We start from the raw sequence: 27327 nt of genomic DNA, 5'->3' as shown, positions 1-27327 counted from the left end.
ATTATCCGCAACTCCACCAACCTTTGTGTCGTCTGCAAACTTACTAATCAGACCAGCTACATTTTCCTCCAAATCATTTATATATACTACAAACAGCAAAGGTCCCAGCACTGATCCCTGCAGAACACCACTAGTCACATACCTCCATTCAGAAAAACACCCATCCACCGATACCCTCTGTCTTCTATGACAGAGCCAGTTCTGTATCCATCTTGCCAGCTCACCTCTGATCCCGTGTGACTTCACCTTTTGTACCAGTCTGCCATGCGGGGCCTTGTCAAAGGCTTTACTAAAGTCCATATAGATAACATCCACTGCCCTTCCTTCATCAATCATCTTCGTCACTTCCTCAAAAAACTCAATCAAATTAGTAAGACACGACCTCCCCTTCACAAAACTAATTGACTTTTTTTATATTCGGCCTTGGGATTTGAGTGTTGCTGCCGAGGACAACATTTAATGCCATAGAGTTATACACCACAGAAACAGGCCCTTCAGCCCATCATGGCCATGCCGACCATCAAGTACCTATCTATTCTAATCCCCTTTTTCCAGCACTTGGCCCATAACCTTGTATGTTATGGCGTTTCAAGTGCTCATCTAGATAGTTCTTAGATGCTGTGAGCATTTCTGCCACTACCATCCCTTCAAGCAGTGTGTTCCAGATTCCAACCACCCTCTGGGTGAAAATGTTTTTCCTCAAATCCTCTCTAAACCTCCTACCCCTTACCTTAAATCTATGCCCCCTGGTTATTGACACATCCGCTAAGGGAAAAAGTTTCTTCCTATCTACCCAATCTCTGCCCCTCATAATTTTGTTTACCTCAATCATGCCCCCCCCTCAGCCTTCCCTGCTCTAAGAAAAACAACCCTAGCCTATCCAGTCTCTCTTCATAGCTGAAATGCTCCAGCCCAGGCAACAAATTGGTGACTCTCCTCTGCATCCTCTCCAGTGCAATCACATCCTTCCTATAGTGTGGTGCCCGGAACTGTACACAGTACTCCAGCGTTGGCCTAACTAGCGTTATATACAGCTTCATCATAACCTCCCTTCTCTTATATTCTATACCTCGGCTAATAAAGGCAAGTATCCCATATGCCTTCCTAACCACCTTATCTACCTATGCTGCTGCCTTCAGTGATCGACAGACAAGTACACCAAGGTCCCTCTGTACTTCCTAGGGTTCTACCATCCCCATTGTATATTCCCTTGCCTAGTTAGTCCTTCCAAAATGCATCACCTCACACTTCTCAGGATTAAATTTCATTTGCACTGCTCTGCCCATCTTACCAAACCATCTATATCTCCCTGTAATCTAAGGCTTTCCTCCTCACTATTTATGACACCACCAATTTTCGTGTCATCTGCGAACTTACTGATCATACCTCCTATATTCACGTCTAAATCATTAAGGTACACGACAAACAGCAAGGGTCCCAGCACCAATCCACTGGTCACAGGCTTCCAATCACAAAAACAACCCTCGACCATCACCCTCTGCCTCCTGCCACTAAGCCAATTTGCCAAATAGCCCTGGATCCCATGGGCTCTTTACCTTCTTAACCAATCTCCCATGCAGAATCTTATCAAAAGCCTTACTGAAGTCCATGTAGACTACATCAACTGCTTTACCCTCATCTACACATCTAGTCACCTCCTCGAAAAATTCAATCAAGTTTGTTAGACACGATCTCCCCCTGACAAAGCCTTGCTGACTATCCTTGATTAATCCCTGCCTCTGCAAGTGGAGATTAATCCTGTCTCTAAGAATTTTTTCCAATATTTCCCTACCACTGATGTTAGACTCACCGGCCTATAATTACCTGGTTTATCTCTGCTACCCTTCTTGAATAATGGTACCACATTCGCTGTCGTCCAGTCCTCTGGTACCTCTTCTGTGGCCAGAGAGGATTTGAAAATTTGTGTCAGAGCCCCTGCTATCTCCTCCCTTGCCTCACATAACAGCCTCATCTGGGCCTGGGGATTTATCCACTTTTAAGCCCACTAAAACTGCCAATACCTCCTCCCTTTCAATGCTAATATGTTCAAGTATATCACAATCCCCCTCCCTGATCGCTACACCTGCATCATCCTTCTCCATAGTGAACACAGATGAAAAGTAATCATTCAAAACCTCACCTACGTCCTCTGGCTCCATATACAGATTGCCACTTTGGTCCCTAATGGGCCCTACTCTTTCCCTGGTTATCCTCTTGCCCTTAATATACTTATAAAACGCCTTGGGATTTTCCTTTATCTTGCCCACCAGTGTTTTTTCATGTCCCCTCTTCGCTCTCCTAATTACTTTTTTAAGTACCCCCCTACACGTTCTATACTCCTCTAGAGCCTCCGTTGTTTTCAGCACTTTGAATCTGCCATAAGCCTACTTTTTTTTCCATTATCCAATCCTCTACATTCCTTGGCATCCAGGGTTCCCTGGACGTTTTGGTCCTACCCTTCACCTTTACGGGAACATGTTGGCCCTGAACTCTCACCATTTCCTCTTTGAATGACTCCCACTGGTCTCTTTGTAGACTTTCCTACAAGTAGCTGCTCCCAGTCCACTTTGGCCAGATCCTGTTTTATCATATTGAAATCGGCCTTGCCCCAATTCAGTATCTTTATGTCCTTTTCCATAATTACCCTTAAATCTTGTGGGTATAGTCACTAACCCCGAAATGCTCCCCCACTGACACTACTACCACTCGTCCAGCTTCATTCCCTTGGATTAGGTCCAGTACTGCCCCTTCTCTTGTAGAACTTTCTACGTGCTGGCTCAAAAAGCTCTCCGGTATACACTTTAAGAATTCTGCCCCCTTTAAGCTTTTTGCACTGAGACTATCTCAGTGAATATTGGGGAAGTTGAAATCCCCTACTATTATTACCCTATTATTTTTACACCCCTTTGATATTGGCCTACATATCTGCTCCTCCATCTCTCCCTGACTATTTGGAGGCCTGTCGTACACTCCCAGCCAAGTGATGGCCCCCTTTTTGTTTTTAAGTTCTACCCATATGGCCTCATTTGAGGAACCTTCTAAGATATCATCCCTCCTTAGTGCAGTAATTGACTCCTTGATCAATAGTCCAATGCCGCCTCCTCTTTTATACCCTCCCCTGGCATGCCTGAAGATTCTATACCCTGGAATATTGAGCTGCCAGTCCTGCCCTTCCCTCAAACATGTCTCCGTGATAGCAATATCATATTCCCATGCGTTAATCAATACCCTCAATTCACCTACCTTACTTGTAAAACTTCCTGCATTAAAATAGATGCCATCCAGCCTTGCCTTATTCGCTTGTGCCTTAATAGGTCTACATGTGCTCTGCCTTCCAGACTGACTTAATTTCTCTTCTATATTTGGCTGTGCATCACCCCCTACTGGACCTCCACTCTGTATCCCATTCCCCTGCCAAATTAGTTTAAACATGCCCCCCCCCCCACCATTCCTAACTGCCCTTAGGGATCAAACCAATAGAAAATCCATTCACTGGCTCATCGGCAAATTAGCCAGTAGGGGCAGCCCACTCGTTGCTGCAGCAGGAAAATAGTTATCGGATGTAATTTGTCATTTCATTTGACTCTTTACTCATACCTGGTTTTGTAAAATTTCCAAGTTCTTCAAGGTTGTTCCGTTGATTGACATGCATGTGGAATCTTCAGAGAATTTGCTCAATTTGCTGGAGAAGGTTTAAAAAAAAGTGCTTACATAATTACTGTACACACCAAGAAAAACACAAATACATCCATCATTTCTCAGTTATCTGATCAAATCCTTGCAGTGTAACCATCAGTGCCTTTGGTTTTTTTTGCAAGTACTTTTCCTTTGACCTTACAGTGCATCCCTTTTCCCATCAGTAGAAAAGAAATCACAATACCTAAAACAAAAACAATAAATGCTGGAAAGATACAGTGGGTTGGCAGCATTTGAAACTGAAAGACGGATTAGGAACTTCAGGGGGGACTCAGGAGTCCTATCAAAATATTAGCTTATGCTTTCTCCTCAGATACTGTCCATCTACCGTAATTTCCAAAATTTTCTGTTTTTATTCCCTCAGACACTTGTTTTCAGTCAACCAAGTGTCCAAGTCTGGCACACAGAGAACCCCAGCAATAGTTTTAAAAGCCCCCAAGCAAAGCTGCCGAGAAATCTACACAAGTTGTGTATTTTTGCTTGCCCAGTATGGAGTGCATGCTCTTCCTTCCAACTTACCAAAGTCAGGACAGTTTAACAGCAGGTGAGCAGAGTAAAATCTCAAAAGCACTGCAAGCGTGCACCTGGGTTTCTGCTGGAGTTCATCAGCTAAAACCACACGACTCAACAACTAAAACAATTCAGCTCCTGTGCTGTCAAGCTTCTCACTGCTTGCCCAACTAGTCATTAAAATACTGCTTGCAGAGTTTCAAATTATCTTTCATACATACTGGCTTTTATTATAGCGTGTACTGCAAGATTACACCCTCCTGGGCCACCCTCACCACCACACTTCAGGCAACTTGGAGAGTCCAAACAATACTCAGCTGGCAATAGTGCCACAGAGGCGGCACAGTGGTTTTAGCACTGCAGCCTCACAGCTCCAGCGACCCGGGTTCGATTCTGGGTACTGCCTCTGCGGAGTTTGCAAGTTCTCCCTGTGACCGCGTGGATTTTCGCCGGGTGCTCCGGTTTCCTCCCACAGCCAAAGATTTGCAGGTTGATAGGTAAATTGGCCATTATAAATTGCCCCTAGTATAGGAAGGTGGGGATGTGGTAGGAATATGGGGTTAGTGTAGGATTAGTATAAATGGGCGGTTGATGGTCGACACAGACTCGGTGGGCCGAAGGGCCTGTTTCAGTGCTGTATCACTAAATAAATAAATAGTAATGAGCCAAGCCATGCCAGTCAGACCATTCAATGTTAAGATCACAGATTAGCAACTTTTTCTTTTTTAAATGAGAAATCAGGACAGTTTTTAAATTGTCAAAAACATTAGCAGTCCAGAAGTGTTGTGCACAACTCCAACCATCAAGATTTCTGCGAAACCAACTCATCTACAGTGCTTTCACCCTGGAAAAAAGAATCTGAAGATCAACAACAATTTGTATTTATATAGGACCTTTCACATATTAAAATGTCACAAGGCATTTAAATTTGGACAGAATTATTACTTGGCTTAGAGCTTTCAGCACATTCACTATTTTCATTAAAGAAACTGCTGCACCATAGTGATCGATAGTCAAAGCTCCTTAATTCAAACCATCTGATAATCTTTTTTAAACTAAGTTCCCAATTTGTGGTGTTACTTACATCGATAATTTAGTGCAAAAGAATAACTTAAAATTTCCAGGATTAAGGTTGCATTCTACCACACAATGATTGAAAATCCAATTTGTATCTCCTGGTTTTAAAAGCAGATATTAAATAACACTGGTTAACAAACAAGGTTAGTGTTGTGATGCCACTACTTGAATGAGGTTTGCCAGGTGGCTGTTAGCAGCAGAGTAAAACTCCAAAACATACCAACAAGATCACTTTCCCCAACTCAGTGGAAATCATAAACTGCAATCTTCTACCAACCTTATGAAATACATTGATTTACACCAATTCAGATTCTTTCAAAAAAATAAAACCACTGGACCATAAGGCACCTATTCTGAGGGTCCCAACACACGTTCTCCTGGAAATAGAGGATGAGGATAGCTACAGAATTCCACGACGATCGGTAGCTCGCCACATCCTCTCCCAAGCGGCCAACTGAAAATTCTTCATGCGTAAGCCAGTCATTGTTGACAAACCTGATTTTGTCCTCAACTGGCGCGCGCACACACTCTGCTGCAGGAATCACTGGATAGCCAATAGGACTGTTTACACAGGCGCGCACACACGCACACACTCTGCAGCAGGAATCAGTGGCTAGCCAACAGGACTGTTTACACAGGCGCGCACACACACACACACTCTGCAGCAGGAATCAGTGGCTAGCCAACAGGACTGTTTACACAGGCGCGCACACACACACACACTCTGCAGCAGGAATCAGTGGCTAGCCAACAGGACTGTTTACACAGGCTGATTTTACCCACTCCCTACCTCAGAAGTGTAGAAACCAATTGCAGCAGCCTTAAAATCACCTGACTCAGTCCAGCCCAGGATCAAAGTTGGAACTTTCCTGGTCGGTATGGATGGGTCATAAACAATCAGGACACTTAACTACTGAGCCATTAGGGGGATTTTCTCCTGGCTTTTATGCAACATGACCTGAGTGCAATGTGCTCAAATGTTGCTGTGAAACTGAAGAAAATTAAAACATCCATAACTTCATGACCTCACCTCAGATTGTATAGGACTTTCTCCAGTTTGAATTCGGATAGATACTTGATGACTGCTGCCAGACATGAAACGACCGGTATCTCCAAATTTAATATTATGGACAACTGTTGTGATTCTACAAAACAAAAAGTAGGTTCTTCAGGACAACTGCATAAAAACACAACATAAAGCTGGAGAGCAACTGCAGCAGCAGCCTTGCGTAAACAAACTTCTCAAAAGCTACTGAAGCAGATCAAGAAGACACAGTAATTAAAAAGGATTCTTCATTGTTACTGCTTCGGAGATAGATTCAAAACTAAAAGATCTCCAGCCAGCTCTCTGCTTCAATTCATTTTTAAACATCTTTGAGCAAAGAAAAAACTGACAGAACAAATCATATATTCACCTCTCCCTCCGCCTCCCTCAAGTGTTTATAAAGTAGCAGAGACCTAAAAGAAGTCAACAACTAGTGTTGCTCTCTCAAAGGGAGAGGTGAGTGTAGCAACAGAAGGTATTGAACTGGTCCGTAATAAGTCATTTATTCGCTGAAGGATACTTGAATACACACACGAAAGCATGAAATGAGAAAATAAAAGCAAAATACTGCGGATGCTGGAAATCTGAAATAAAAACAAGAATATGGGTGGCACAGTGGTTAGCACCGCAGCCTCACAGCTCCAGCGACCCGGGTTCAATTCTGGGTACTGCCTGTGTGGAGTTTGCAAGTTCTCCCTGTGTTTGCGTGGGTTTCCTCCGGGTGCTCTGGTTTCCTCCCACATGCCAAAAACTTGCAGGTTGATAGGTAAATTGGCCATTAGCAATTGCCCCTAGTGTAGGTAGGTGGTAGGGAAATATAGGGACAGGTGGGGACGTGGTAGGAATATGGGATTAGTGTAGCATTAGTATAAATGGGTGGTTGATGGTCGGCACAGACTCGGTGGGCCGAAGGGCCTGTTTCAGTGCTGTATCTCTAAACTAAACTAAACTAAATGCTGGAAATACTCAGCAGGTCTGGCAGCATCTATGGAAAGAGAAGCAGAGTTAATGTTTCAGGACAGTGACCAGCATCCGCAGTATTTTGCTTTTATTTTAGTGTTTAATTCACTGCCACTTCTCTGCCAGTGAATGCCTGCCTTGAAGAAGTTCTGCTCTTCTCTCCGACGGAATTTTCATTTGTCGCTTTTACATTGTTCACCGTATTGCTTTCTATTTCCCTCCTGGTGTTCGATAAAGTGTCTACCAAAACTCGTTTTCACAGCCACCTCTCCTTCCTCAGTGATTGTCCCCAGATCCGACTTATTCCACGTGGATTCCAGCTGCAGTTTCACCCATCATGTTTTGAATCCACCCAGGACTACAGGTATCTCCGAGAAATACAACGTTCCTCGGACTGCTACTCTCGCCGCATCCTGAGATCCACACTCAGTGCTATGCGCCGCCACATGCACACACTGGACCTCTCTCTCCAGCAGCACCGCCTCACCTTATCTTAAAGCTGTTCTACTCCGCAGTTTCATTTCATCTTTCGTCTCATCCAACGCATTAACAAAAAACTTTTTTTCTTCCTTTCAGATGTCAAGGGACGCAAGCTCCAGCAGCTGATGGGGACGAATGCTCCTCCAGATCCTCCTTCCGCTTCACTTCCCTCTGACCCCACCCCTTCTGATCGGACCCCTTGCCTTGTATTCACTATACCCTGTGACTTCCCCCTCTCGGATGCTGAACGTTCTGTACTCAGCAAAGGTCTCAGTTTTATCCCCTTACGCCCCCACTTCAATGAATTCCGCGCACAGCATGACGTTGAGCTCTTCTTCAGTCGCCTCCGGGCTCACTTCTTTGACCAGGAGTCCTCCCCCCGACCAGCAGACCCATTCACCCGCCTCCAGCATTCGCCCTCTACCTGGACCCCTCCCCCTGGCCTCTTACCCGCTCTTGATCTCTTCATTGAAAACTGTCGGCGAGACATTGGTCATCTCAATTTCTCTGCCCCCCTCACTCACTCTAACCTGTCCCCCTCTGAACTTGAGGCACTCCGTTCTCTCAGGTCTAACCCCGACATGGTCATCAAACCTGCAGACAAGGGTGGTGCTGTTGTTGTATGGCGTACCGACCTCTACCTTGCAGAAGCTCAACGCCAACTCAGACACTTCTTCCTACCTCCCTCTGGACCATGACCCCACCACCGAACATCAAGCCATTGTCCAAAGGACTGTCACTGACCTCATCTCCTCTGGAGATCTTCCCTCTACAACCTCAGTCCCGCAACCCCGGACAGCCCGCTTGTATCTCCTTCCCAAAATCCACAAACGGGACTGTCCTGGCAGACCCATCATGTCAGCCTGCTCCTGCCCCACTGAACTTATTTCTTCCTATCTTGACTCTATCTTTTCTCCACTGGTCCAGTCTCTTCCCACCTGCATCCGTGAGTCTTCTGACGCCCTACGTCATTTTGACGATTTCCAGTTTCCTGGTCCCAACCGCCTCCTCTTCACCATGGACGTCCAATCGCTCTGCACCTCCATCCCCCACCAGGACGGTTTGAGGGCTCTCCGCTTCTTCCTTGAACAGAGGCCCAATCCACCACCACCCTCCTCCACCTGGTTGAACTTGTTCTCACATTGAACAACTTGTCCTTCAACTCCACTCACTTCCTTCAAGTAAAAGGTGTTGCTATGGGTACCCGCATGGGTCCTAGTTATGCCGGTCTTTTTGTGGGATAATGTCGAGCATTCTTTGTTCCAGTCCTACTCAGGCCCCCTCCCCCAACTCTTTTTCCTGTACATTGATGACTGTATTGGTGCCGTTCCCTGCTCCCGCCCCGAACTGGAAAACTTTATCAACTTTGCTTCCAATTTCCACCCTTCTCTCACCTTTACATGGTCCATCTCTGACACTTCCCTTCCTCGCCTTCTCTGTCTCCATCTCTGGGGATAGGCTGTCTACTAATATCAATTATAAGCCCACTGACTCCCACAGCTACCTCGACTACACTTCTTCACACCATACCTCCTGTAAGGACTCCATTCCATTCTCCCAGTTTCTCCGGCTCCGACGCATCTGCTCTGATGATGCTATCTTCCATGACGGGTTCCGAAGGGTCACTGACCCGAAACGTTAACTCTGCTTCTCTTTCCACGTATGAAATGAGAAAAGACCATTCAGCCCATCACTCCCCATTCTTCCCCCAGACCACTGAGCTCCTTATGCACTTTTCTTAAGCTACTGTCTTCTAAGGGAAAGATTCCCTAATGTTATCAAGTAAAATCCACAGACTTCCACAATTCAAACTTGGCTTATCCTTCATGCATAACGTCCTAAAAACTTTTTCAACAACAACAGTTTGCATTTACATCGTATCTTTAACATAGGAAAACAACCCAAGGTGCTTCTCAGGGGCATGATCAGAAACAACATTTATGCCAATCCAACATTCACTCAAGACTGTATTTGGGCTTGATTCCTCATCTGAAAAACCACAGATCAATTTGTTTTTCAAAACATGAGTATAGTTCTTTTTGATTTGAAGTTAGCGCGAGGTTTACTATGGTCTGCATAGTCAACTTGCCAGCCCAGTCAGCAAAAGAATTTACATCAGAAAACATATTGGTTTGAACCTCAATCATTCTGCAGAAGGATGGGGGTGTGGGGAAAAGAGAAAGGGGGGGGAAAGGAGGGTAGGGAAAAAAAGACTGCCCGATAGATGCTGTCTTCTATTAATCTTCAGCTATTTGAGCTCTCAGAGAAGCGTTGGGGGCCATGGCGGGGGAGGCCCAGAAAATGCATCCGGGAGAAGCCCGCCATGGGCCTCAACGCCAGGAAGGCCCCGCCCCATATTACCAGCGGCGGCGAGGCCTCATGGCAGTCCACCCCCCCTGCCACTCAGCAACAAGAGCAGGATTTAAATATGTTAATTAATGAATTAATTACCTATTTGCTCCCATCAGCCATCCCGCTGCCATATTCTGGCCGGTTGCCTGGACTACCGCGCCTTCAGGACAATGGTGGGGAGAGGGGAGGAGGTAAGTTTTCAGGGCTGGGGCATGGGCGGGGGGAGGGAAAGAGAGTGGGGTGAAACCTCTCTGATTGGTCTAGGGGATGGTGGGAAGGGTTAATGTTCAAAGTTTATAAACTTTTGGGGGGGGGGGGGGGTGTGGGTGAAGGGAGAAAGGTCGGAACTGCACGGCAAGTTTTTCTTTTGGGGGGGGGGGGGGGGGGTGCAAGTAATAATTTGTTTGGTCAACGGCGGTGGGGGGGTGGGTGGGGAGAGAGGGTTTTCATTTTTAATTTACACTTCCTAGACCCTTCAAAATTTTAATGAATTGGAAGGGCTTGATGCCCTTTAAAAGTGGCACTGGATACTCTTGCCAGGGACAGAGCGCCCACCCCCTCCACATCATCTTGGGGGGAGGGAGGGGGGGCATTCACCCTGTTGACGTAAATGAGCCAGAGCATTTAATATCGCGGTGGCTCCGCGGAGTAAGTCTCTCACGTGCGTCCCGTCATTTTTGAAGCTCATGGAAAAATGGAGCCCTCTGATTTCATGTCACGTAAATATTTATAGCTCTTTTGAAATTGTAATAACTACAGACAAGCCATTCTCTTCATGTAAACATTTCAATGTAATCTTCATTAATGCAATTTTACCATTAGATTCTTCAATCTCGAGAACCTACCGTGAATAGTAACACAGCCTTAATACTGATTACATGGAAATGTTTACAGGAGGGGAATACATTACAGTTTCAATATCCTGACAGTACTAGACAAATACTGCACAAAAGGTCCCTTCAAATAAATGAGTTAGCCCTTATCTGCACCTCAGCTAAAATCCAAACCAGTAGCTCATGGGATAAATACACAGCTTTTAGAATTGCTTATGATATATATATAAATTATATAAAAAATACAAAAGCCTTCAGGCTATCACGAACTGTCATACCACTTATTTAGGTTCAATAAAACCATGGATTGCAATCCTGTAAGCAGCCTGCAACACCAGAAACAATGGCAATGTGTTTTAAATGTACAACTTGCCTCCACTGATGAGGGTAAATGTGACTGAACACTGTACAGGGAATTAAGTAATTAAAGTCGTACCACTCTCCCCTGAATTCCATGCAATATTTGCTTGCAGGATTCAAAAGACTGGGAGAAAAACAAGCAGAGTAAAGTAGAATGCAACTTAGAGAGCAAGGACAGGGAGCAAATCCTCTGAGAAATAAGATTTTTTTTAAATCCTTAAAATTATAATCTTTGTCACCTTCCTCTCCTCATCCCTGCCAACTATAGATATTCACTTTTGTGTTTTAGCAGCTCAGGTCTTGGAATCATAAAACGATTCATTTGGCATCCCCTGGGTCCAACCCCTATGCCCTTCAATCCTCATAGTATCACCCTTTACTTAAACTCTCCCACCCAGTCCACAAGCCCATCCTCAGCTTTGCCCTCTCTCGAGGACTGCCCACCTTTCAATCACCAAGGCTTCCTCTGACTGCTTCTACTCTTCCCTAACTATGCACAACCCCCTACTTTCCTCAATATTTGGCCCTGGGATAAAAACCTTTCTCCCAATTCTCTCTCATCAATTCATTCTCAACAGAATGCTTCCCTTTGGTAGCAGACTTTACAAAAGGCCCACACAATTGATGCCTCTAATATTAGCTTAATTGGCTGTATCCTTTTAAATGTGATCTGAAGCCCTATGGATTAAGTGACCCTCAATATAGTTCGCCTCCTTGCACAAACCCGAAGCAGTGCAAGGGGCCGACGCAAGTTCTCGTCACAAACATGGTTCTCAGAATTCAGTTCTTCAGACTGACTACACACACAACAATCCCGGTTAGCACTCTTACTGGGATCACTCAATTTGCCCTACTGTTCTTTATTGAAAGATGAATTAACATTTATTGTACCACTACCACAAAAAGCTAAATACTACTAATTAGAAAATGCATTATTATTGTTACTATTAAGAGGTTTGAAGAATTGAAACCAATAGTTCATTACTAAACACCGTTAGCACTACTTTACTTACAAAATAGATCCGAGGAACACAACTCAAATGAGAAAGTATGTTGACGGCATCACGAATGATGAATAACAAAATTCTATCTTTTTGCAAATATGCATCTGTTCTGATCAGGTGTTAAGGGTTATTTAATACTATAAGTACTACTCTGAGGCTGGTACCTGTACAGTGCAGTGTCAGCAAATCAAAGTTATATCAGCTACATCTTGATCTGCCCAGCAACAAATGACAGTCTGAACATGGAGAGTCAGGCAATCCAAATAGACTACCAGAGAATGTATGCAAATGTAGTCATTCACTCATGGCTTAATTTTCATGCAGGCTGCTGTACGAGAGACAGCTTCTAGTATACTCAGAAATCTGATTGCCCAAAGTATAATATCGTTTTTGTGTAAATGCAGCTACGACACCACATCAGACTGACTTGGAAACAATGGTAGAATCAAATTCCAATGCTCCCCTGGCCAGCCTTCAACCTTTCATCCTCCATAAAATTTGACCTCATTCCAAACTCTGCTGCCTGTATCCTAACTCAAATCAAGATCTGTTCACCCATCATCCCTGTACTCGCTCCCGGTCCAGCAAATTTTAAAATTCTTACCATTGTTTTCAAATTCCTCCATGACCTTGCCCCTCCCGGTAACGCCCTCCAGTCCTGCAACACTCAGATCTCTTGCACAACCCCGATTTTAAATCACTCCACCATTGGCAGCCATGCTTTCAGCTGCCGAGACCCTAAGCTCTGGAATTCCCTCCCTAAACTCCTCTGCCTCTTCCTCTCTCTCCTCTTCAGACACACCTTAAAATCAACCTCTTGACCAACATTTTGGTCAAGTGTCCAATAATCTCAAGACAGTTCGTTGTCAAATTTTACTTGATAACACTCCTCTGAAGTGCCTTGGAATGTTTTACTACATTAAAGCACTATAACAATGCAAGTTGTTGTTGGTAAGTGTCGTGCTAGGCCCCCACCTGCCAAGAATGAGGCACATTAATTTTGTCATGAACACCGACTTTAAACTGTTACTGGAGTGTAGAAAGGACTTGTTAAACAGATCAGACGTGGCTGGAAAAGACATTTGCATATTAACAGACAGTGATTGGAAGGAGAAAGGACCATTCCCTGACACATTCAACCCACAATGGACCTTGATCACCAGGTATTGTGTGTAAGAGGAGCATTCCAGAGACTGCTAAGGTGATACAATCCAAGACGTGGTCAGACCAGTTAGTCACATGACTAACCTGCTTGGCAACTTGGGGTATTCAAAATTGTACAGTTTGAACTCAAACTCTGTCTGCTCCCATCTCTTTCTCATAAATCTCTGAATCCACTAAAGACACATGAACCCCAAGAGAAAAGTCTCCTACAGCAAACAACGTTCATGAAGAATAATGGGCCCCACGAAAACCAAGATCTACCTACAATCAAGGACTCTACAGTGAGCTCGAAGAACCATAACAAAAACACTCCAGATATTGCCTCAAACTTTTCCACTTTATTTTTCTTCTGCTCTTTGCTGTCTCTATTTGCATGTGTGTATCGCGTATGCATGCTAGCGTGGGCTCGTTGTGTATCCATAGGCGTTAACTGAATTAGAGCTTAAGTTTAATAAATTTCAACTTTTCTTCTTTAAACCTAAAAGCCTGTTTGTTCTGGTTTCTCTACCTTATAATTGGAAAGTGGTGAACAAGGATTCACCAAGGGGGAGCTAAAAACACAGTGTGTTTAAAATTAAACCCTGTTACAGTAAGATCAGGTAAAGGCTGAAAGGAAACCCTAGACCTCTTTCTCACCTGGTCGTAACAGTAAGTATCTGTGGAAATAAACCCTTTCTGTTTTGCAACTCTCAATGACAGACCTCAACGAGACCAGTGAAAAATCTTAGATTGCAAACCTACGTCCTCCTATTTTGAGGCCCCATATATTGGAAGACCAATGTACCGGACACTGCCAAATAAATGTTGTCATAAACAGTTGCGTCAAACAGTAGCCACACAAAGAACTTTTTTTAAAAGGTGGTGTAATGTACAGTACCTGAAATGTTAGAAACTCCACGTGCATAAAACTCAGAGGTTAACTGGAATGCATGGCTATACTCAAAATGGATACTGTCCATGCGCTCAACACGAATTCTGTCGTCACGTAAACTGCAAGGGAAAAATAAAAGGATAATCACCACCTTTTTCAATTAATTATATGGTTTTATATAATAACAAATCTGCATGGTGGAGCACAAGTATTTTAATGCTGATGACAGACCAGGTTTGTTTCAAGTTGGCTACACTCCGCCAAAGAGCCCAGAAAAACTAAGATGGCTCAAAATTCCATGCTCCAGCCGCAAGAGCCTCATGGCCATACCATGAATGGAATTACACTTTTGCAATCTGATAACCCATCTGAATTCATAAGATATTGCCTATGTTCCGAATTCAACACATTTCTACAGTGGGGAAAGATTCATCATTACTGAGCATGCACAAAATATGAACAAACAATGACTTTAAAACATATCTGTATATTGTATCGGAAATCTGAGAAACTTCATTGGCATAGAACTCAAAACTACCTCAATAAGGTGTCATCTGTACCTCCAGAAGCAGTGCTCTAACACAAATAGGATGCTAAGGTATTTCAACATGAAAACAGAAAACACTTGGATAGGTAATACACTTAGATTCCACAGCATCTAAATCAAAAGGAGAATAAGGTCTACTGCAATACCCTACCCAAGCCAGGTTTGAAAAAGTGACACTAAACAGAAAGAGAAATTCAATAAATTATTAGAAAATATGAAACTATCAAGGGTCTGCTGATAGCAGTGATTTGCTGAGACATCCAAACCACGAAGGTCCCAGGTTTGCTCTCTAGTCTATGCTGAAATAACTGGTCTTGATCAAAACAGTGATAAGACACTAGCGTCCATGAACTAAAGTGAGGAATAAATCAGCCAGGGTTCTCAGTTTATATCATTGTAGGAGGGCTGCTGAAAGTTCACATGAGTAGATGTTGTGAAATCACTATCATATTTACATAAATAAGTGCCAGTTGGATGAGGTATCAAGAGGCGATTGGCATCTCTGGAACTATATCTAACAAAGCAGTCAACAAGGAGAGAAAATTGGTGAACAAAATTGACAAGAAAAATAGTCAAGGAAATAAAATATAAAACTATTAATAGTGCTTGAACTGAAGATGATTGGCTGAAATTAATAAAATATTGCATAGCAGGAAGCACAGGTCAGAGAAATGGGGTTACAATGGAGTCTCCAACCAGCACTCTTCAACATACGTGGCATCCCCACTGGAAGCATGGATTTACCTCTATAAATCCTTTATCATTACTTGATATCGATATATTTTGTAAGTCATAGCAGATATACCATAGCATTTATGACAAATTAGATAATACTCTGTTTTATAACTCTAAATTTGCTCTAAATACTTCACAGCATTATTTGACTATGGTGTAGCTGTGTTTTCGTGGCCTGTCCCTTTAAAGCCACAAAGTCCAATTGATGAAAGTAAACACAGCACGAAGTCATTCAAACCTTAAAATGTTAGTTGGTGAGGAAATTTTGCCGCCTCGAATATGCTGGTCAGTTTCAAACTGCAAATCAAAGCACCCAGGATTTTAAGATTGCTGTGATATCTGTAATAAATATCGACACTACAGCAGAATCTGGATAACATCCAGATGGGCTAGCAAGTGACAGGGACCGTTCATGCCACATAAGGCTAGATAATGGCCATCTGGAACAAAAGAAAGTATCAGCATATGAACAGGAGGGTGAGGCTGTTTTATATTTGTACTGCCAGTAACCGAGACAGCCATCCTTTTCCTCCAACTATCACTATATTCAACATATTGTAGTTTTCTGTACATTAATATTCTAGTGTATACTATATATTAGTAAATCAAAGTAAATAAAATACGATGTAAAGTTACACTTTGAAAGTGGTCAATTGAGGTGAAGACTGACAAAACTCTGTTTTAAGTGTTTAAATGATTTTAAGTTAAAACTTGGAATTTTTTAAAATTTGGTTTTGTTTGTCAGAGTATTACAACATTTATGCATAGGCATACCACTACAATTGAATCACTGAACAAGCATGCATTTACACATTCAATTTTCCTTAGTACAAGAGGTGCAGGGCAACACGCCCATCATCATCAACAGCACCACCATTATCAATGTCCTGGGGTTGTGGGCATGGTGCACCTTTGATCATAAGTAGAACTGGACCCAGCATATCAACAACATGGCTACAAAGTATTCCTCAAAGAGTGGCTCATCTTCTGACCCCTCCAAAAATTATTGACCATCTGCAAGCCTCAAGTCAGGACTGTGATGAAATACCCATCACTTGCCCAGATGAGTGCAGCTGCAACAACTCTCAAGATTACCAGAAAAAGAGCAGTTTACTCCTGCTGCACTCACTGCCCATCACAAAACACTGTGGCTGTCGTACGTACAATCTGCGGGAGGCAACAAAACTGACTTCAACATCACTCCAGTTTGACTTCTACCACCAAGACATATGCAGCAAGGCAGTGAGACTACCATCTATTGCACCTTTCTATTGAAGGACTCATTCCATACTATCCTTAAAAATAAATAAAATCAACTATTTGGTATAAAGCAAGTAGTTACCTGTATAATTCTTTTAACCTTCCAATGAAATGAAAAGAACATCCATGACAATTATGGAAATGAACAGTTGCCTTGATCCAAGCAACAATAAGCCAGATCATGTGATCTGAGCAAATAACATACCCATCAGTTTAGAACATCTGGCTATTTTACCCCAATGACCCCTTCACATCTCAAGCAATCTGACAAATATATAGGGAAGCATCCAACATTCGAAAATACCTGCATCCTAAGTTAATGTACAGTGACAGATATTTTTAAAAAAACTCTTCATGCCTCTTCTACCTTTTCAGTATCTTGTTGCCATTTGCCAACTGACTTTGATTTGTAGTAAATAGCTTTTGTAAGGAAACCGACATTCTCTCTTCTCCTACGTCTTAAGGTTGATATGTTTTCGTGCAACAGAAAAATATTTCCAACTGTGCAAGTTAGCATATTTGTAGTCTTTTGTAGCCTGGTGAAATTTTATGCAACCAATGGTGGAGCGATTAAAATCAGGGATGCTCAAGAGACGAGAATTAGAGGAGCACAGATATCTTGGAGTTGTGGGGCTGGAGATAGGGAGGGGCGAGGCCACGGAGGGATTTGAAAACAAGGATGAGAATTTTAAAGCCAAGACATTGCTTGACCAAGAGCCAATGTAAGTCAGCGAGCACAGGGGTGACAGGTGAACAGGATTTGGTGCGAGTCAAGACACGCAGAGTTTTGGATGACCTCAAGTTTACGGAGGATAGAATGTGAGACACCAGCCAGGAGTGCTCTGGAATAGTCGCGAGGTAACAAAAGCATGAATGAGGGTTTCAACAGATGAACTGAGACAGGAGTGAGGTCAGAAGACGGTAGGGAGGTGGAAATAGGCAGCCTCAGTGACGCCACATATATGCAGGTCGAAGCTCATCTCGGGATCAAATGTGACACTAAGGTTGCGAACAGACTGGTTTAATTTCAGTCTGTTGCCAAGGAGAGGGATGGAGTCAGTAGCTAGGGAATGGAGTTTGGAGCAGGCACCAAAAACAATGGCTTCAGTCTTCCCAATATTTAACTGGAGGAAATTTCTCTTCATCCAGGACTGGATGTCGAATAAGCAGTCTGATAACTTAGCAATTGTGTAGGATTCAAGAGAGGTGATGGTGAGGTAGAACTCGGTGTTGTTAACGTATATGTGAAAACCAACATTGTGCTTTCGGATGATGTCGCCAAGGGGCAGCATGTAGATGAGAAATAGGAGGGGAACATCAGAGATACCGGTGCGGGAGCAGGAAGAGAAGCCATTGTAAGTAATACTCTGGCTACAATTAGATAAGAATGGAACCAGCTGAAAGCAGTTCCACCCAGTTGGACGACAAAACTATTTCAACAATGGAACATATAAAAACTGTGAAAAAAAAATTACAGCATTTTAACCATAAAACATCTTTCATATCAGAACTTGTGTACACACAGAAATATTCAACATGTTGACAAACAGAACTATCGTGTTAAATAAAAGATTGTAAGTATTCCCTCTTCAAACACTTCCATTTACAGGTTAAAAAAAAACTGATGGCTAAATTAGATAACCCCCAAAAACAGGCACTGGGTTCATGATTAACCCATGCCCATTGTTTGAAATGCAGATAGCATGCCACCTGAGTGCTGTCTGCCCATCAGCTGTTCTCTGGCTGAACATCTCAGCAGGGGACACAAAATCCTAACTTCTTCGCATTGCTTAGAGCTCGTCTGCACCTCTTAAAGGGGAGGCGCATCACAGCTGGAGCAGGTGCTGGGAGCCATCCAGGAAGTGAATCTGACCTGGGAAACAATGAACAATGGCACAACATTTATCAATTAGGACTCACCTAACATTCATATGGGGGAGATGGTGGCATAGTAGTAATGTCACTGAACAAACAATCTAGAAGACCAGGCTAATGCCCTGGGGATACAGGTTCAAATGCAACCATGGCATTTGGTGGAATTTAAATTCCATTAATTAATAAATGTAATTAATAAAATCTGGAATTGAAAGCTAGTCTCAGTAATGGTAATTATAAAACTAATCATCGATGGTTGTAAAAACCCATCTGGTTCACGAATATCCTTTAGGGAAGGAAATCTACTGTCCTTATCTGATCTGGCCTACATGTGACTCCAGCATTTATTGCCCATCCCTAATTGCCCTTGAGTAGGTGGTGGTGAGCTGCCTTCTTGAACCGCTGCAGTCCAAGTGGTGTAGGTACACTCAGAGTGTGATTAGGGAGGGAGTTCCAGGGTTTTGACCCAATGACAGTGAAGGAATGGCAATATAATTCAAAGTCAGGATGGTGTGTGGTTTGGAGGGGAATTTGCAGGTGGTAGTGCTCCCATGCATCTGCTGCTCTTGTTCTTCTAGGTAGTAGAGGTTGCGGGTTTGGAAGGTGCTGTCCAAGCAGCCTTGGCGAGTTGCTGCAGTGCATCTTGCAGTTGATACACACTGCTGCCATTGTGCATCGGTGGTGCAGGGAGTGAATGTTTGTAGATGGGGTGCCAATCAAGTGGACTGCTTTGTCTTGGATGGTGTCAAGCTTTTTGAGTGTTGCTGCAGTTGCACTCATCCAGGCAACTGCAGAGTATTCGATCACACTCCTGACTTGTGCCTTGTAGATGGTGGACAGGCTTTGGGAAGTCAGGACATGAGTTACTCACTGCAGAATTCCTAGCCTCTGACCTGCTCTTGTAGCCAGTGTTAATATAACTGGTCCAGTGAAGCTTCTGGTCAATAGTAACCCCCAGGTTGTTGATAGTGGGGGATTTAGCGATGGTAATGTCATTGAATGTCAAGGGGAGAGTGTTAGATTCTCTCTTGTTGGAGATGGTCACTGCCTGGCACTTGTGTGGTGTGAATGTTACTTATAACTTATCAGCCCAAGCCTGGATGTTGTCCAACTCTTGCTGCATGTGGGCACGGACTGCTTCAGTATCTGAGGAGTTTCAAATAGCGCTAAACACCTTGAAAGCGTCAGCGAACTCCCCACTTCTGACCTTGCGTTGCAGGGGGAAGGCCACTGATGAAGCAGCTGTTTGGGCCTACGACACTACCCTGATAAACACCTGCTGCAATGTCCTGTAGCTGATGGTCCCTTTAAATAGAATCGTGGTGGGTGTCCTTTGTACTGTTGAATTCATGTTCAGCTCTGCAAGGTTAAGAGATGGTGTTAGCAGGAGCGTGGAGCTCCGAAATGGCAATGTTTGCATCAAATCAGTGTTACACACTGACGTCATGATCTGCCTACGCTGTATACTTCCAGCAGACATTAGGTGTGCAAACACCAATAGTTTCACCAATCGAGTGTATGGCACAACTCACGGCAGAAGTGTGCATGCTCACATGCAGCGGACATCTCTTTAACCCAAACAGCACCCAGAGCACCCAAACAACAGACGGTACCAAGTGCAATTTTACATAGTGTAGTTTCTGCATCTAGAGACCTCCATATGGGTCATCACTCCACTCATGGACATATGCTACAGAAGAGGCCCATGTGTATCCTGAAGCAGCTCCATTGACTTAAATGCTGAAAATGTTTTTACCCACCTCACCACCCACCCCCAAACAACCACCCCAGGCCAGTCTGAAACTCTTGCTCCAGAATACATGTAAACCCCCCCTGTAATCTACATCACAGGTACATCTCAGGGAAAAAAAAAGAGTACAGAGCTAACATGGTTGGTTTCCACAAGGCAAAAAATACAATAGATTTCAAGGGAGAGACAGATAGCTAGCTTAGGACAAAGGCAGATGAGAGAGAAAGACAAAGTGAGAGGAAGTAGGAGAGAAAGAAACAATTCTCTTGGTGGTTATTTCATTTCTCACTTCAATACACTTGCAGAGCTTACGAAGTCATTTTTGTTTTAAATGCTTCAAACATCAAATAGGACTTAAACATTAACTCTGCTTCTCTTGCTACAGATGCTGCCGAACCTGCTGAGTATTTTTAGCATTTTCTGTTTTTATATCAAACAGGAAACGTTCTCAAAGGAAACTGCATTTTAATGTTTGCTATGGTACTCGAAACCTCTTCATATTAAGTAGCATTTCTTCTACTATTCAAAATTAGATATAATAGCAATTTTAGGATGTTTCTCATACTACACAAGAGGCACATCCTCCATACAGTGCAGAAACATAAAACTTACCTCAACAAGTCTGCTGAAATCACCCACTGAGCACACAAATAAAAATGTTGTCATGGCACAGCAGATAAATGGTGCCATATGTGTCTCCTGAAGGGAAAGATGGGGGCAGGGGTGGAAACCAGTTAGCTTGGTGGAACAGGGGAAGCAGTCTTGCTGCCCCTGGCCCACAAGCAGTGGTGGAAGGGCACTCACCTCTTCCACAAAGCAGCCCTCACCTTCAGTTGCCAAGTTTCCCGATGCCCGGCCAGCATTAAAAATTTAAAATGGAGGTAAAATCTGACGTATGCCTCATTAAATGATTTAAATGAGCAACCCAACTCCTGGGAGGTTGATTTCCCCCCACTCTCCCCCTTCCCCTCCAGGCACTGTTAAAACTGGAAGCAAGTAGGTTCCAGGAAGGTTGGGTTTGAGATCTTTAATGCTTTAACATCCCCCCGTTTTTGGGGTTTAAAATTCATCCACGGTGTGGGAAGATACCCGATTAACAAAAATGAAAAGACTCTACCAGTCAATGCATCTTTATCGATTCTGCATTCTCCACACACTATAGGAACAAATAGCACAAATTTAGAAAGGGAAGCCCTGTAAAGGAACCTGAGAGGGTGGACAGGGCATTAATTTAACAACCCGCCTTGGAAGACGGCATCTCTAACAGTGCAACACTCCTTCAGTATGATAGTGGGGTGTCAGCCTAGATGACGTACTCAAGTCCTGCAGTGCCACTCGAACTCACAAACTTCTGACTCAGAGCTGACAATGCTACTGACTGAGCCATGGTTTAAACATACAATTTATTAGTGAATTCAGTTTCACAGGCTGCCATAGTGCACTTTCCCAATAACGAGGCTGTCTCCAATTTTTGGCGCAACATTTCCCTCAACTTTAAAAGGAAATTCTTTCCTGTAAATCAGAGCCTCTAGGGTCAATAAGGGACTGCCAGCATACACTGTTGCTGCATCCATTCATAGTTTTTAACATTGAGATCAGAGGATGGTAGTCAGAGACCAATCATCTCAGCCCCAGGATTGCTGCAGGATTTCCTGAGGGCAGCATCCTAGTGCCAACTATTTTCAGCTGCTTCATCAATGACCTTCCTTCCATCATAAAGTCAGAAATGGGGCTGTTCACTGATGTTTGCACAGTGTTCAGTTCCATTAAGTCCTCAGATAATGAAGCAGTCTGTGCCCACATCCAGCAAGACCTGGACAAAATTCAGGCTTCAGTTGAAAAGTGCCCCCCACACAAGTACCAGCCAACAAGGGAGTGTATGACCACCTCCCCACGAGGTTCAATTGCATTACCATCGCTGAACAACCCTCACCCACCCCCCCCACCCCCACCCTCAACATCCTAGAAGCAACTACTGACCAGCCACATAAATGCCATGGCTACTTGAGCAGATCAGAGGATGGATATTCTCCAGCAAGTGACTCACCTCCTGACTCCCTAAAGTCTCCCTTTCACCTGTAAGGCATAAGTCAGGAGTGTGATGGAATAGTCAACATCCAGGACAAAGCAACCTGCTTGACCTCCACCCCATCCACTAACTTAAACATTCACACCCTCCACTACCGGCATGCTGTAGCTCGTGTATACTACCTACAAGATGCACTGAAACAACCCACCAAAGCTCTTTCGCAGCACCTTCCAAGCCCATGGCACCTACCACGTTGAGGGAACAGGACCACAAGTGCATGGGAACACAACCGCCTCCAAGTTCCCCTCGTCACACACCACCCTGACTTGGACACATATCACATTCCTTCTTCATTCATGGATCAAAATACTTAAACTACTTACCTAACAACATTATAGGAACAGAGTACACATAAAACAGTTCAGGAAGACCCTCTCAAGAAGGACAAGGACTACGCAGTAAATGTTGGCTTTGCCAGCAATGCCCACATCCTGAGAAAGATTTGTAAAAAAGGGGGAAGACGAGGAAAAGCATCCGAAACTAGTATCTAGAGAAAAATGGAAAACATTTAGACTTCATCCCATTGGCCTCTACTCCTGAGCAAAAATACAGGAGCTGATGATTAGCTGAAGGCACACAAACTTTCTATCAGCTCAATAACATTGCAACCCACCTGCACACATATCTGTCACTTTTGAAGGTGAATTGTGAGACGATAAAGCACGGTCTCAGTGCAACTCAGTACACAGAAACTCTAGATAAATGCCCGTGCACAAAAAGGCTCATACAGTGTGGGATCTGGAGCCTTCAGAAGCACTGTCCAACTGCAACATAGGCCCTGAATTTCCTGCATCGCATGTAAGTGCAAAACCATGCCAAAATTTATGCCTGTTTCTGCGCCTATCTTGCCAAAGGGAACTTGCACAAAAATTCCTATGTAAAACAAGCGCAAATGCAGCACACCAGCAATAGGAACCCACGCACTATTAGCTGCATTGGTGGCTAGAATTTAGCAAGATTCGCTTCATTGCCACTGACACTGCAAAGTGAATGAAGCATTAGCTACTTGTCCTGGTCACATTTGGATTTTTTTCTCTACCTTTTGAAAGAGTTCATCATTTAAGAGTTAATCGTCAGCCAGATGCTCAGCACCTGGAATTGGATCTACTCAGATATTAAAAGCCAACCTTTAGGCAGCTAAATACACCCAACCTTCTCATTAAAAATCAAACTCAAATGTTGCCATGGTACCATTAGAATCTGGCTAATTAACTGTCTTTAAGCACCAATGAAATGAAATCTCCAGAAATGCAGCACTTACAAATAACTGAAAGTGGGCATTGCCAGGAAAACAGACAAGCTTTCAAAAAAAGATAAGCAAAAACAATGCAGCAGATGTGAAGAATCATTGGCACTAAAGTATTATTTTATGCAATGGCTCTATTTAAAATGAAAACCTTTTAAAAGCAATAGCGTATTAAAATATTGCAGAAAAGTAGTTCCTGTGGCTTCGCCCCAATTTCACATTAAGGTAGAGGGTGGAAAATGTGCATAACTAATTATAGTCTAGCTAGCCAATCAATTCTTAAATTGCCCTTCACCTAGACACAAAAGGTTACAAACAATCTTGCTGTACATTTGTAATGGAGAGTTTATTATTTTAGTCCCGAGTATTTGAATGACATATAAAACTCACAGCAAAGGCAGCTTCTGGCTAATTAGAGGTAATAAACAAGAAAAGGTCAAAGACATGAAGTACAACCTGTTGTATTCTTCAGTTAGCCAACAGGGTACAACACATCTGAAAATTAATGCTATCTTGCAGTCCTATCAGGACATCACATTAACAGTCACAACACAATGCACTTTCAAAGCAATTTTCTTGGGCTTACAGAAACGAAAATAACTATTTCCCAAAGAAAACCTACTACAAATGCTAGAACTATAATGGGCAATAGTTTCATGTAAAACATCCATTTTTGAATTCATCCAGCAGGTCTTGTTTGCAGAAATGATACATCATCACATTATTGGCTGTGAAATACCTGACAAAATTCATTTGGTCCCAAACTATGGAAATAAATACTACTCCTATATTCGGTAGAACATAGTGAAGCTTCATTGATTATCATCATATTATTGAAGAACCCAGATTTCCTGGAGTTACAGCAGCCTTACAGATGTAACTCTAGCAGACAAGGCAGAATATCATTCAGGAATTCACTTTTGAAGTTTGACAGAAAACAATGAGCAAGTCATCCCTAATATGGATTTTCTGAAGCATACAGAGCACAAAAGAAACAACAGGTTTGTAACTAGTATGCTTGCATTTCTTTCCTCACACATATGCGCAACTCACTCTGGTAAAGTTTACCATGACGAGTTTTATAAAGTTTGTCCTGTACTTTTTCCTCAAATAATTTTGAAAAATTGAGCAGAAACTGCTTAGAAGTTAAAGAAAAATAACCCTCCAGTATAGCTGACAGAACAGTACTGATGCATCCTGAAAAGTTCAATATACTGCACAATCCAAATTCAGCTAACAGCACCACAGCTCTGAGGAAAACTATCAAGTCAAGTCCAAGTCCAGGCTTATGTAGGTAAAAACTTTAATGATAACATCAAAACACAGAGATAATTCAATGGATTAATTTAATCTGTGAGATGATGATTTGATTTATGTTTAAACCCTTATTTTGAAGATTAGAAATAGTGTTTCAGAAACGTTCAGGTGGAAATCTTTCAGAAAGCATTCAGAGCAATTTTTGGGGAAAAGCCACCTGGTGGCCACAGCACCACCACTTGGAACTCAGTCCCTTATGTGCAAAATAAACCACCACCTGCTGAACCAGATTTTTCAGAATGCAACAAACATGGGAAGAGTTCAGTCTGGTCAAGTGGTATGTCAGCACACATTTTCCAGGTCATTTTGTGGTCAAATCTTTGAGCGAGAAAAAAAGCAGCAACTTCACCATAGGACAGTCTCAAGTCATGGATATAAAAAAAGCTACGTGGAAAGCAAGATGCTATTTTATGAAGCACAACACAGCTGGTATTTCTTAGAAGTCTAAAGCTGAATTTAATTTCCAATTTCACGGACAGACGTAATTTAGTTGCTAAATTAAACTCAGTCGGAAGTAAACATTATGAGATTTCCAGGAAAGAATCTCTGTACTTTAGAATTCAGTGATCTGACTCAGAGGAACATATCCTGGATGGTGGCACAAAAATGCCTTTTTAGATCAATTAGTATCACTGAATACACATCTACTATTCCCAGCTCCAACACTTTCTGACTGAATCAGGCAAGACTAAAGGTTAAGTGTATTCATCACTCCTGACATATATAGGCCTTGCAATAACAGGATGAAAATGAATGAAGGCAAGACATCTCCTGCAAACCCAGAGAAATAAACAATTGCTGGAAAAAGAATATTAAACAATTTATACAGTGCCTTTAATATAATAAAATGTTCCAAGGCGCTTCACAGGAGTGTTAGAAAACAAAACTCGACAGAGTCACATCAGGAGATATTGGGGAAGAGAACCAAAAGCTTGGTCAAAGAGTTAGGTTTTAAGAAGTGTCTTAAAGGAGGAAAGCGAGGTAGACAGACAGAGGGGTTTAGGGAGGGTATTCCACAGCTTAGGGTCCAGGCAGCTGAAGGCTGAATGGTGAGCAATTTAAGTCAGGGATGCTCAAGAGGCCAGAATTGGAGAAGCGCACGGAGGGTTGTTGGCCTGAAGGAGATTACAGAGATTGGGAGGGGCAAGGCCGTGGAAGGATTTGTAAACAAGGGTGAGAATTTTAAAATCAAGATATTGCTTGATCATGATCAAGGCCAGCGAGCACAGGGGTGATAGGTGAATGGGACTTGGTGCAAGTTAAGACACAGCCAGCAGTTTTGGATGACCAAGTTTACAAAGGGTAGAATGTGGGAGACCAGCAAGTAGCGCGTTGAAATGGTCAAGTCTAGAGGCAATGAAAGCATGAATGAGGGTTTCAGCAGACGAGACAGAGGCTCATTAAAAATAAATGAGGTGCAGAACTGATATTAGAACAGGTGCAGGAAAATATACTGGCACAGATGATTGACCAAATAACCTGTTTCAGTGGCATAAATTTGCATAGGACACCAAATAGGGGGAGGGGGTAGTTAATACAGAGGAGGACTGCTATAAAATACAGGAAGACATTTTAATAAACTTGCAGAATGAGCATATAATTGACACAAACACATATAGATGAGGGTGAGGTAATACATTTTGTTAGAAAGAATAAGGAGGCCACGCACTCCTTGGAAAATAAGCCTCTAAATGAGATAGAGAAACAAATGGATCTGGGGGTTCGGATAGATAAATCACAAAAAGTAGTGACACAGGTTAACAAGGCCATAAAAAAGCAAACAAAACACTAGGGTTAATTTCTAGAGGGATGGAATTAAAAAGTAGAGAAGTTATGTTAACCAGTATAGAACATTAATTAAACCACACTTGGAGATCTGTCAAAGACTTGCAGGTTGATAGGTAAATTGGCCATTATAAATTACCCCTAGTAGAGGTAGGTGGTAGGGGAATTGAGGGAAGGTGGGGATGTGGAAGGAATATGGGATTAATGTAGGATTAGTATAAATGGGTGGTTGATGGTCGGCACAGACTTGGTGGGCCGAAGGGCCTGTTTCAGTGCTGTATCTCTAAATAAATAACACTTCTGAAGCACAGGAAATTGTGCAAGAAAAATTTACTACAATCATACTAGAACAGAAAGGTTATATTTATCAG

At 42.9% G+C, this 27327-nt stretch overlaps 1 protein-coding gene across 1 annotated transcript in view; it reads right to left on the bottom strand.

The window, feature by feature from the left end:
* msh3 (mutS homolog 3 (E. coli)) overlaps positions 1-27327 on the bottom strand; it is a 405607-nt gene that overhangs the window by 273380 nt on the left and 104900 nt on the right. The window contains exons 9-11 of the mRNA XM_068029606.1: positions 14359-14471; positions 6314-6428; positions 3598-3682 (exon numbers count right to left, since the gene is read on the bottom strand). Coding sequence (XP_067885707.1) covers positions 3598-3682; positions 6314-6428; positions 14359-14471 — 313 coding nt within the window. The remainder of the gene's footprint in view (positions 1-3597; positions 3683-6313; positions 6429-14358; positions 14472-27327) is intronic.

Source organism: Heterodontus francisci, chromosome 4 (assembly GCF_036365525.1).
Source record: "Heterodontus francisci isolate sHetFra1 chromosome 4, sHetFra1.hap1, whole genome shotgun sequence".
In the NCBI taxonomy this organism is placed as follows: Eukaryota; Metazoa; Chordata; class Chondrichthyes; order Heterodontiformes; family Heterodontidae; genus Heterodontus; species Heterodontus francisci.
This window is presented reverse-complemented; position numbering and strand designations above follow the sequence as displayed.